At 35.2% G+C, this 13,014-nt stretch overlaps 2 protein-coding genes and 1 non-coding gene across 4 annotated transcripts; 1 reads left to right on the plus strand and 2 right to left on the minus strand.

Annotated features, from left to right (window-relative positions):
• Positions 1–523: 523 nt before the first annotated feature.
• Positions 524–596, minus strand: TRNAK-CUU. The gene has a single exon. It is a non-coding gene; the product is annotated as a tRNA-Lys (tRNA).
• Positions 597–5,243: 4,647 nt separating this feature from the next.
• LOC116019960 (actin-97-like) lies at positions 5,244–8,479 on the minus strand. Of its 2 annotated transcripts, none has more exons than XM_031260365.1 (5): positions 8,237–8,479; positions 7,148–7,234; positions 6,610–7,003; positions 5,769–6,382; positions 5,244–5,644 (listed from the first exon to the last, which is right to left on the minus strand). In XM_031260365.1, exons 2-5 carry the CDS (start codon positions 7,205–7,207, stop codon positions 5,579–5,581), a joined length of 1,134 nt encoding a protein of 377 aa, XP_031116225.1. In that variant the 5' UTR covers positions 7,208–7,234; positions 8,237–8,479; the 3' UTR covers positions 5,244–5,578. The 2 variants fall into 2 exon arrangements, with proteins under 2 accessions (XP_031116225.1, XP_031116224.1); XM_031260364.1 differs by having other exon boundaries at positions 7,148–7,220; positions 8,237–8,478.
• Positions 8,480–9,705: 1,226 nt separating this feature from the next.
• LOC116019153 (heat shock cognate 70 kDa protein 2-like) lies at positions 9,706–12,747 on the plus strand. The gene is made up of 2 exons (XM_031259275.1): positions 9,706–9,936; positions 10,783–12,747. The coding sequence occupies exons 1-2, from the start codon at positions 9,723–9,725 to the stop codon at positions 12,531–12,533; spliced, it is 1,965 nt and encodes a 654-aa protein (XP_031115135.1). The 5' UTR covers positions 9,706–9,722; the 3' UTR covers positions 12,534–12,747.
• The last annotated feature ends 267 nt before the right edge of the window (positions 12,748–13,014 follow it).

Raw genomic sequence — 13,014 nt, forward strand, 5'->3', positions numbered from 1 at the left:
TTGTATGAGTACTCAAAAAACTAATATTTGTATGAATACTTTTGTTATTCTTTCATATAAAATATTCATTGTTCTTTGTGAATTAACTAATATTTGTATGAATATTTTTGTTACTAATACAAGTAACATTAGCCAATGAACACATAAAATTGCATATATGCTGAATGAAGGTGGGAATCAATCTTCCTCTTTGTTTGTAATTAGTGCTATATTAGAAGCAACGTACTAACCTTTGTAATTATGTTTGCAAACATAAGATTAAAAAAAATATAGAGAGAAAAGGAGAGATCATTTTGTTCCATAAAATAGTTATTTTCTCCAAATTTTTGAATAAATTTAATTTGCAGTGTTTATTATTATTAGATAATATTAGATTTTGAAAAAGTGTGATTGTGATCCCTCAATTCTTCCATTGTAGTTATTTTGATTTTTACTTAGGTTATTTGTGTAATTTCGGAGCCATCGGAGGTTGAGTGGGCTATATGCCATGGGTTATAACATAAAAAGTTGAAGAAAATGTAAACGCCCACCGTGGGGCTCGAACCCACGACCACAAGGTTAAGAGCCTTGCGCTCTACCAACTGAGCTAGACGGGCTTGTCATTCACGGAGTCAAATTTAACTATTTATATCATTCTTACAGCGATTTGATTAGTATGAATCAACCGTATACGTTGTTTACCGAAAGAGAAAATATTTATACCCCGTCCTTGTATAAGTGCTATACAACAGCGGTGAACCAAAACACGCCACCTCATTAAATTGTAAAGTCAACTTTAATTGAGCCCTTTTATACAAATTATAATAATCTTAATATTGTTGTAAATAAAGCTTTCTTCGGTAGTTAATCCCGGTGATCGTCGATTACAAAGGATGTTCCGCAAAGGTGATCGGGCGCAGGGAGAGAAAATGTCTAAACAAGTAAAACAGTAATTGAGAGTGCCAAGGGAAAATCCGGAGAATTCTCATTCATTCAATAAAATAACAACATTGCAAATGAGAATTCAATCTGCCTTGAATTAAGAGCGACTGTTGCCTTCTTCTACCTTGAGGTCTCCACCAGCTGTGAAGGTATATAGTCTGTAGACGAATATCCAGTTCTCCACCATTTGCGATAGATCAGACGAACGGGTAGCCATGATCACACAGAGACCATCGCCACAATTTATAACCATAACATAATATAAAAATATTTTAAATTGTAATCGTGCACCGCACAAGGAAAGTATTAGTGTCAATTATATAGAGATAGCATGAAATATACAATCGTAATAGATCATACAAGATTACACATAAAGTGAATTTTGATAAGTTTTTAAAAAACGTGATAAAATTATTTGTTGAAGACTAAATTTGAAAAAACCACTTTAATCCATCCTTGACAAAATTATTGATACCAAATAATTTGAGGAATAGGCAAACTTATTACTGTATTAAGTTTTGTAGAATTGGATTACACATTTATGTTTATACGTGTGAAGACCATAGTCTTCAAGTTGGATTACACATTTATATCTACTATCTACTATACTAATAAGAGCCAAAGAGAGTTAGGCCTAAAATGGGTAGAAAAAATGGCGGTCAAATTATTTAATCAAATGAATGGCTCAGATGAATTATTTAATCAAATCGATAGTTAAAATAATTTAGATTAATATTATTAATAGAGATTACCTAATTTAACCTTACTTTTATGATTATCCGTTAAGTTTTCCATTAAATATTCTCTTCTCCGTTAATACTCCGTTAACTTTTAACTTACCCATTAATTTCTATAAGAAAGGTCTTAGATTCGAACCTCATCTCAATCAAATTTGACATAATTAAGTTTCTCACTCTATTTAACTCTTATTGAATTAAATAAATTAGTAGTTACACCAAAAAATGATACATATGTATTTCTTTAATACCATGAAAAAAAATAAAAGAGAAAAGTGTCAAATTGGCCCCCTAAGTCGGATGGATAGTGCAATTAGGCCCCCTAACTAAAAAAAGCTCCATTCAAGCCTCCTAAACCGGCAAAAAAGTGCAATTTAGTCCTAAATGACTTGTTTATCACGTCAAATTCAGTTAGAGGGGCCAAATTGCACTATCCACCCAGTTTAGGGGCCTAATTTGACACTTTTCATTTTTTATTTTATTTTTCAAAATAAATATTTTTATTTATTTCAGTTCAAAAAAATATTTTTATTTATTAAAAATATTATTTATTATAAATTAAAAAATTTAAAAAAAATTAAAAACAGCCACCGGCCGTTTAATAATTTGGTCCTACTGTCAAATTAATTTGTAGAATTCGTCCCTAAGTGTTGATCATACGCATTTTTCGTTCCTAAGTTATAATTGATGTTGCACTTTTTGTGTCTTTATTAATAAAACATTAGGGACGAAATTTACAATTTTAGTATAACTCACGGACGAATATGTTGGCATTGCATTTTTCGTTCTTTTGTGTTCACTTCTCCTTTAGAGACGAAAAATGTAATTTTCTTATTTTTGTTTTTTTTTAAAATTATTTAAAATAATTTTACAAAACTTTTTTAATAATATAAAAACATTTATTTAAATAAAATTTTTGAAAAAAAAAAAAGTCGGCAGTCCCCAGTTAGGATTGCCGACTTTTGTTTTTTTTTTTTTTGGTTTTTTTTTGTTTAAAAAAATTAAAAAGTATTAAAATTATTTATAGAATACAAATTAATTTGACATTATGACCAAATGTGATACAAATTACAAAGTTTTGCACTTAATTTCAGTCCAAGGAGTAGTAACCTGATAAACAAGTCATTTAGGACTCAATTGCACTTTTTTGTCGGTTTAGGGGGCTTGAATGGAGCTTTTTTCAGTTAGAGGGCCTAATTGCACTATCCACCCCACTTAGGGGGCCAATTTGACACTTTTCCCAAAATAAAAAGAATAGTTTGAAACTAATCATATTAACTACTTGGAGATTTGTTGACAATGAAAGTACTCAAATAACCCATTACCCAGCAAATTGAAGCGAGAAACTACCTTTTAATATATTTGGAATACATAATATTTTAAATTTTCAAATTTGTATTAATTAATTTAATCTTTTTTCTTAAACTATGGATTTTTTTATCCACAATAACTTATTCAACAATAATGGTTGAACTAAATGAACCCCAAACAGAACACCTAAAGGAAAGTCCAAAGCTCCTATATCATAATCTCATTGCATGACGTTGTCATCTATGCTACCAACAATATCCGAATTGCAAATAACACACTACCAACAAAAAGGAAGAGAACAAATAGTAAAGATGAAGACAATGACAATGTTACTCAAAAGAGAATTAAGAATACTTAGAAAAATTCAAATTAAGAGTACTATTTATTTAGACTATCGATTTTACAAGGTTGCAAACATTTATTTTAGTAATAATTATAATGAATTTTCTATATTATCTTAGATTCATATACTTTGAGTTAGATATTTAAATAAAAAAATTCAATTTTAGTCAAATTTCATTGTCTCAACTCCCGGGCGATTGCACCCAAAATTCTAGTTCCTTTTGGATTTCCTTCTTGATCAATAACAACTGCGGCATTTTCATCATATCGTATTATCATACTGTTGTCACGTTTGAGTTCTTTACAGGTACACACAATTACTACTTCGGATCTTTCTAGGGGCATATTAGGTACTGCTTCTTTGATAACAGTAACAATAATGTCACCAATATGAGCATATCGACGATTGCTAGCTCCTATGATTCGAATACACATCAATTCTCGAGCCCCGCTGTTATCCGCTACATTTGACATTCAATTACCCAGTATAAACTTCTCCTATATAATCTTGCATTAATATACTTTCAAATATTTATTTAAATATAAACATTGGGCATTAACACATTCACGCAATGCGCGTATAAAACTAGTTTATATTTATATATGTTATAGGCAAAAGGGTCAAATAGACCCATGTACTAACACTGATTGTTCATCCAGCACCATGAACTAAAATATGGTCCATCTAAGTCATTATACTCCTAATTATTTTTCATCTGGCATTTTTAGCTCATTTCTAACAAGTAACCCATCTAATTTGTTGACATGGAAAAATAAAATAATAAAAAATGATGACATGTTATTTATATGAATGTTTTGGATGATTTTATCCTATTTCATTAATGAAGAAAATGATTTCTTGCAATGAAATAGGGTAGAAATCAAAGTTGTTATATAATGTTTTAATTACAGTGTACTGCACAACTGTGTATGTATAGTGGGATATTCAAAGTTGTTCGTCAATGAAAGTCCATGAAAATCGATATATTAAAATTAAATATAATAACTTAAGATATTATATTGGGTAAATTTTATTATTTTTAAAAAATAATTTAATTTTTATATATCAATTTTCATGGAATCTCATTGTCGACACTGAATACCCCGCTATACATATAGCGCACACTCCGCTATACATACACAGTACACTGTAGTTGAAACTTTATATAACAACTTTGATTTCTACCCTATTTCTTTCCAAGAAAATCATCAAAAATACAATATCTTAAGTTATTCAATTATCCAAAAATTCAAAAATATTAATTTATTTTTAAAATAAAATAAAATTTACCCAATACAATATATCTTAAGTTATTATAAAAATAATTTAATTTTCATATATCGATTTCCATGAAATCTCATTGCCGAACGATAGTGAATGTCCCGCTATACATACACTCATATAGTTAAAACTTTATATAACAATTTTGATTTCTACCCTATTTCATTGCAAGAAATTATTTTTTTCATTAATGAAATATGGTAGAAATCATCCACAACATCCATATAAATAACATGTCATCATTTTTTCTAATTTTATTTTTCCATGTGATCAAATTAGATGGGTTACTTGTTAGAAATAGGCTAAAAATGCTAGATGAAAAATAATTAGGAGTATAATGACCTAGATGAACCATATTTTAGTTCATGGTGCTAGATGAATAATCAATAATAATACATGGGCCTATTTGACCCTTTTGCCTATGTTATATGTTCAATAGAAAGTGGGTGAGTGTTTGTATGTACTATAATTTTTTTTTTTTTTTAAATTTAAGTACTACTGACTCAGTTACAATGAATGTTTATATGTACTATAAATTTAGTATCGAGGATAAAGATAGCCTAAGCCTCAATGAAGAGTAATCCCTAAATCTGCAACAATATTTGGTAAACTCACAACACAGTTAACAGCAGGTAGAAACCAAAAAATTATCTCATGAACACTAATTCAAAGGAAATATTCATATTAATTTATGAATGAATAATAAGTAGAACAGAGCCCTTGCAAAGAATTTATAAAAGGAAACAAAAAAAGGGGGATTCGAGGAATGGATAAAACTTCTAAACCAACAAAAATATAAGAATTGGAACAGAGTGAACTCTCAGCCTTCTCACCGTCCATACATAGAACGACCAGACAGAACAAGTACACGAAAATTTAAAAGAAAATAACAAAAAAATTTAAGGTTGCAAGCTCAACTCCTGACCCGGTAGGAAAGAAGTAAAGAAATTTCGCCTCCAGCACCATCCGTTGCGCTTCGAGAAAACTAGAAGCACTTTCGGTGCACAATTGATGGACCAGATTCATCATACTCTGCCTTGGCAATCCACATCTGTAATGAACAAACAAAATGAAATAAATAGTGTGTCTCAAGTAATAGCAGAAAGAATTCAGATTATTATAGTCACGTTAACTTTCTGCATGAGATTGAGAGAGGGAGAGAGAGAGCAAGAGACCTGTTGGAAGGTGCTGAGTGAGGCCAAGATAGACCCACCGATCCAAACACTATATTTCCTCTCGGGTGGTGCCACCACCTTGATCTTCATGCTGCTAGGGGCCAACGCAGTGATTTCCTTGCTCATTCTATCAGCAATCCCGCCGAACATGGTAGTGCCACCGCTCAGTACAATGTTCCCGTAGAGGTCCTTCCTAATATCCACGTCACATTTCATGATAGAGTTGTATGTGGTCTCGTGGATCCCTGCAGCTTCCATCCCGATCATTGAAGGTTGGAAAAGGACTTCAGGGCAACGGAAACGCTCATTACCGATGGTGATCACCTGTCCATCAGGAAGCTCATAGCTCTTCTCCACAGAAGAGCTGGTCTTTGAAGTTTCGAGCTCCTGCTCGTAATCAAGAGCTATGTACGAAAGCTTTTCTTTCATGTCTCGCACAATTTCACGCTCGGCTGAAGTGGTGAACGAGTAACCACGCTCCGTGAGTATCTTCATCAAATTGTCGGTGAGGTCACGGCCAGCCAAGTCCAGACGAAGGATTGCGTGTGGAAGGGCATAACCTTCATAGATGGGGACAGTGTGACTCACACCATCACCAGAGTCCAACACAATACCTGTGAAGAAAGTGAGCCAGCAGCTTCAAAATCAAACTCAGAATATATCATAAGATTAGCCCCCTTCACTTTTCCTTAAATTGGGTTGCAAAAAAAAATGTTTGCTGTTGAGTTTCGATTCTCACAAGGCAAGATTTACCCATGTAAGATTTGTATCATCCATTCACTCAAATGAACCAACTGATTATTTTATTTATTTATTTTTTTATAAAAAGGAAAATTCTTACCAGTGGTACGGCCACTAGCATACAGAGAGAGAACGGCTTGGATAGCAACATACATAGCTGGGGTGTTGAATGTCTCAAACATGATTTGAGTCATTTTTTCACGATTAGCCTTAGGGTTGAGAGGTGCTTCAGTAAGGAGGACAGGGTGCTCCTCAGGGGCAACACGAAGCTCGTTATAGAATGTGTGATGCCATATCTTCTCCATATCATCCCAGTTGTTAACAATACCATGCTCAATTGGGTATTTCAAGGTTAAGATACCTCGCTTTGACTGAGCTTCATCTCCCACATATGCATCTTTTTGACCCATACCCACCATGACACCAGTGTGACGGGGGCGGCCAACAATGCTAGGGAACACAGCTCGTGGAGCATCATCTCCAGCAAACCCAGCCTAGTCATTAAAATGAATAACAAATGATCAAAGGGAGATAACCGTACAAATAGCTAGCACACCATGACTATTGACTACACAAAATGACAGTTTATCAACTTTGTAATAGCCGAACCAACACTCCCCCAAAAGTCAAACAGGTACCTTAACCATTCCAGTTCCATTGTCACAGACAAGTGGTTGAACATCCTCCCCATCGGCCATCTTTTGCTACCTCCTGCGAAAATGAAACTTTATAATAATAATTACACAAAGATAGATAGCCATTCATTTCCAACATTTATCTCTCTAGTCTCTATTATAAAACAAAGATTTCCTATTATCAAAAATATCCCTCATATGGGGGCAACCCCAACCAAGATGGTCGGACTGTTGACTTCCACAAGGTTCTGTGACTCCTAGCGGGGGTAGCCTATTGGCCTTCTTGGTTTGAGACAGTCAGCAGACTAGGCTGATTTACCTCATTCTGGTCCTTTGACGGATAGGGTGACAAAAGTCAGATTTACCCGATGCACACCCTCGAGTGGTGGCTGCAGGTTATCCTTGTCACCCAAAAACATATTCTTTATATCATTATTGTCAGGGATGGATCAGAGTGATCTTCTCGCCCATCACAGATTCACACAGGAAATGAACTATTACAACGCATTAATCTATTAATCTATATAAATTAATGCAATGCAACGTGATAAGTAAAGATTCAAGAGAATGTAGCAGATCAAAGAAGTATAAGAGAGCACTGAAATGAACAATCCAATCTTTCATGGAGAATGGAATCTCAATCTGATCTAATCATCACCGATTGAATAAAACAACTCAATCTGTCATAATTATTAGCAATGTTCCAATTTCAAATTATTCAATCTACAAACACCCGAGTAATAAAAGAATCATCTTCACATTGCCCCAGAGCCCCACAACCATTGAGAATATAAGAGAAGAAAGCGAAACAATATCAAATTGTAAGTAAAACGCAACAGTCCACCGATTCCGCCTAATCTCGTACAATTCAAAACACTACCAAACCAATATAAAATTGCATCAAGAAAAACACAACCCACGAATCTACCTTAAAAATGAAAATGAAAAACGCTGCATGAAGATCCCAAATTTTCAAAACGTTCTACAATCATACAATTCTTCCACCAAAGAACAATCTTTTTCATTAAAAAAACATAATACAAACAAACAAACAGATCGATGAATGGATCCACGGATTGAAAATGAGATTACCTTTGGGAACCCTCGAGATCGAAGAGAGAAAGAGAGAGAGAGAGAGCGGGAATGGAGAGGAGAAACAGAGGATGATGATGATGATGGGAGCTTTTGTTGCTCTTCTTCTTCTTCTTCTTCTTCTTCTTCTCTCTCTCTACGGGTTTGTGCGTGTATGTATAAGGTTGTGGGGGAACGTAAACCGGATTCTGGAATGGGAGATGAAATCTGAGCCGTCGGATGAAGATGCAGTCCGAATGTACAGAATTGAGTGCCAAGTCGGGGGTATCATTGCTCTTATTAAAGTATATATATATACACACACATGTAATACATGTACACTATTACCGAGTATTTTATATAAAATTTTTTTTATTAAAAAAACTTAGTTAATTAATTTTATAAATGTTAAGCAAAAAAAAGTAGGGAATTTTTTATTTTTATTTAACAATATTTCAGCAATGGACATATCATTATAACTCGTGAATCATACCAGAGAAGTAAATTATATTAGAAACATTATGTGCAATTGACTTGATCAAGATAAGATAATCGTGTTCCACTCACTTAATGACCTCTTTCAGGTTGTACAATTTGTAATTGTCTTGAGTTAAATTTTTATTAGTTGAAACTACACGACAAATTGAGTCAATTGGTATAAATAGAAGTTTTATGCTTGATAAAAGGTGGCTTACAATTCAACCAATATTGTAATTTTGTTATTTTACTATCTACAAATTACCTAGCTGATTTAGTGATTTATAACTTATTTTTCATTTTTCATATTAATGTAATAAAAAGTCATTACTGACATTATACGCAACAAATATAAACTTGGGATTCAAAATATAATTTTTCTCTTTTGTTGTGTTCTGTTTCTATTTTGAATCTAATACTTCATGACACATTAGATATAAAGTTCTTTGCTAACGAATTATCGTTATGAACTTTTAAAAATTTAAAAGTTAGAAGATAATTTTTTTTGAAAATAGTAGAAGATAAATTAATATATTGGCAACAAAAAATGGTTAAAACTAATGTTTATTAATCAACAAATTATGTTTTGTCAACAAATTAACCAAGTATGCTTTGTCAACAAATTTACACAGGATTAACAATACTTTAAATTTTTATTGAATTGTGTATAATGGCATATCTAATTGTGGAATTTTTATAAGTTTTTTATGAACTCCAATATCAAACTTATTTATACAAAAATAATCTTAAAATGGATTAGAGTTATACTTTTTTTTTTGTTTTTGTAATTTCAGCTCACCAAATTACCATATGACCCTTTGGGTCTCCAGAAGATTCTGGAACTTTGAAGTTTGAAACCGTCCCCAACTGAATACAAATAAATTGGCGCCACTCAGCTCCGTTCTCCTCTCTTCTCAACAGAAAAGCTGGAGACTCTCTCTTCTCACTCCGACCTCTTCTCGACTTCAAGTTCCCTTCCTAACTTCTCCAGATCTCTTCTGTGAAAAATTTCTCAATCAGAGCAACCACAATGGCCGGAAAAGGTGAAGGATCGGCGATCGGAATCGACCTCGGGACGACCTACTCGTGCGTCGGCATTTGGCAGCATGACCGCGTGGAGATCATCGCTAATGACCAGGGCAACCGGACGACTCCGTCTTATGTGGCTTTCACTGATTCCGAGCGTCTCATCGGCGACGCTGCTAAGAACCAGGTCGCCATGAACCCGACGAACACCGTTTTCGGTACGATCTCGCACAATATTCCTTCCTTACTGTAAATTTCCCTGGTAAATGAATATTTGCGTGTTTTCTCTGAGTTTTACGTACAACGTTGAAGATTTGATGGATCCATACACTAACTAAAGAAATACAGAGTATTTAAGTATGCTGTAATAAACTGTCGCCAAATATTTAATTCCGTCGCGCAAGTCCTACACTCCTACGGCCAGGGTGAACGTTTATGATTTTGTCACTAATAAGTGGATGTTTAAGCTTTTTAAAGACCTTAATTGGTACAATCTCGCCCCAAATTCCTTCATAACTGTAATTCTGTAAATTGCCTTGGTTATCTGCCTGGAAAATGAATATTTGCCTCTTTTTTTTTTGTTATACGTACATGGTTGAAGATTTGATGGATTCATACACTAACTAAAAAATTCAGAGTATGCTGTAAGTCTGTAATAAACTGTCGCCAAATATTTAATTTCGTCGCGCAAGTCCCACTGCCTGGGTGAACGTTTGTGATTTCATCACTAATAGGTCGATGTTTAAGCTTTTTAAAGTGCTTATTAGCTTATTATGTGTTTATATATATATATATATATATATATATATATATATATATTATCTGCTAATGGTCTTGTATAGGCCAAGTTTGTAGACTGACTCTAATTAAATAGGCTTGTTCGTGGATGTATTGGGTATTGGATGAAGGATTTTGTTGCTTTGATCTTGTAATGCAGGGAATATATGATAACTTTTCTCATCTATGGTTGTTTGTTAGTACAATGGTTTTATGTATTTGCGCTTTGGATTATTTATAGAAAGAAATAACGTGGTTAGTGTGTGTGTGTGTTTTTTTTATGATAGATGCAAAGCGCTTGATTGGCAGGAGAATCAGTGATCCATCAGTCCAGAGTGACATGAAACTCTGGCCTTTCAAGGTTGTTTCTGGACCTGGTGAGAAGCCTATGATTGTGGTCAACTACAAGAGCGAGGAGAAGCAATTCGCGGCTGAGGAGATCTCCTCAATGGTTCTTATCAAAATGAAGGAGATAGCAGAGGCCTTCCTTGGGTCAACAATGAAGAATGCTGTTGTTACTGTCCCTGCCTACTTCAATGACTCTCAGCGTCAAGCTACCAAGGATGCCGGCACAATTGCTGGCCTCAATGTGATGCGTATCATCAACGAGCCCACTGCTGCTGCCATTGCCTATGGCCTTGACAAGAAGGCAACCAATGTGGGTGAGAAGAACGTGCTTATCTTCGATCTCGGTGGTGGTACTTTTGATGTCTCACTTCTCACCATTGAAGAAGGTATCTTTGAGGTGAAGGCCACTGCTGGTGACACTCACCTTGGTGGAGAGGACTTTGATAACAGAATGGTGAACCATTTTGTTCAAGAGTTCAAGAGGAAGAACAAGAAAGACATAACTGGAAATCCTAGAGCCCTTAGAAGGCTAAGAACTTCTTGTGAAAGGGCTAAGAGGACTCTCTCATCCACTGCCCAGACAACTATTGAAATTGATTCTCTTTACGAGGGCATTGATTTTTACTCTACCATCACCCGTGCCCGTTTTGAGGAGTTGAACATGGATCTGTTCAGGAAATGCATGGAGCCTGTTGAGAAGTGTTTGAGAGATGCCAAAATGGATAAGAGCACTGTACATGAAATTGTGCTAGTCGGTGGATCAACTAGGATTCCCAAGGTCCAGCAATTGTTGCAAGACTTCTTCAACGGCAAGGACCTCTGCAAGAGCATTAACCCCGACGAGGCTGTTGCTTATGGTGCGGCTGTACAAGCAGCAATCTTGAGTGGTGAGGGGAATGAGAAGGTTCAAGACCTTCTGCTTTTGGATGTTACCCCACTTTCCCTGGGTCTGGAGACTGCAGGAGGTGTTATGACTGTTCTCATTCCAAGGAATACTACCATACCCACAAAGAAGGAACAAGTGTTCTCAACCTACTCTGACAACCAGCCTGGAGTGTTAATCCAAGTGTTTGAGGGAGAGAGAACAAGGACCAGAGATAACAACTTGCTGGGTAAATTTGAACTCTCTGGCATTCCCCCCGCCCCGAGAGGTGTCCCTCAGATCACTGTCTGTTTTGATATCGATGCCAATGGCATCCTGAATGTGTCAGCGGAGGATAAAACGACTGGGCAGAAGAATAAGATCACCATCACAAATGACAAGGGAAGGCTGTCCAAGGATGAAATCGAGAAGATGGTTCAGGAAGCTGAGAAGTACAAAGCTGAGGATGAGGATCACAAGAAAAAGGTGGAAGCCAAAAATAGCTTGGAGAACTACGCCTACAATATGAGAAACACAATCAAAGACGAAAAGATCAGCTCCAAGCTCAGTGATGCTGATAGGAAGAAAATAGAAAACGCTATCGACCAGACCATCCAGTGGTTGGATGCGAATCAACTGGCAGAAGTGGATGAGTTTGATGATAAGATGAAGGAGCTGGAGGGCATTTGCAACCCCATTATTGCCAAGATGTACCAGGGAGTTGGTGGTGGTGCTAATATGCCTCCTGGCATGAATGCTGATGTACCTCCAGGAGCTGCCGCTGCTGCTGCAGGCGGCGCAGGTCCCAAGATCGAAGAAGTTGATTAATGGTGGTGTTCTGTTGGTTCTAGGTTCGGACATTGTGAGTCTTTGCCATTTTTTGCCTAGTTTCTTTGTAGTTGTCTTTGCATTGAAACAATTTTCTGACTTCTAAAATGGCTGTTTTGCTTTCAGTCGTTTGAAATTGGTATTCATTGTTCAAACACTTAAATAATGAATGCCAGGAAGTCACGCAAATATCAAATAATGTCTACCTTTTTCAGTTGAGTCTTGTAACAGCTGCATTTTGTTCCATAATGTGTATGCAACAAGAAAACTGATTGATTTTACCCTCCAACCACAACATCCCTCAGAATACTGCATTTAATACTCTACCTTATTTTTCAAGTCAAGCAAGAGTGAATTCACTACTTCGGGAACAAAAATATTACTCCATAATAATAAATAAAGCTACATGATCAAAATTTTTCACCTACCATGAATTAACCAATTCCACTATACTTTTTTTTTTCTTTTACAAAAGAGGAAT

Source organism: Ipomoea triloba, chromosome 5, assembly GCF_003576645.1.
Source record: "Ipomoea triloba cultivar NCNSP0323 chromosome 5, ASM357664v1".
Classification (NCBI taxonomy): Eukaryota; Viridiplantae; Streptophyta; class Magnoliopsida; order Solanales; family Convolvulaceae; genus Ipomoea; species Ipomoea triloba.

Bases quoted from the DNA above. Each gene is read 5' to 3' on its own strand.
- LOC116019960 (XM_031260365.1), bottom strand. From the start codon at position 7,207: ATGGCCGATGGGGAGGATGTTCAACCACTTGTCTGTGACAATGGAACT. The intron at 7,004-7,147 runs GTACCTGTTTGA...TTTAATGACTAG, and splicing joins ATGGAACTGGAATGGTTAAG to GCTGGGTTTGCTGGAGATGA. The intron at 6,383-6,609 runs GTAAGAATTTTC...CTTTCTTCACAG, and splicing joins TGCTAGTGGCCGTACCACTG to GTATTGTGTTGGACTCTGGT.
- LOC116019153 (XM_031259275.1), top strand. From the start codon at position 9,723: ATGGCCGGAAAAGGTGAAGGATCGGCGATCGGAATCGACCTCGGGACG. The intron at 9,937-10,782 runs GTACGATCTCGC...TTTTTATGATAG, and splicing joins CCCGACGAACACCGTTTTCG to ATGCAAAGCGCTTGATTGGC.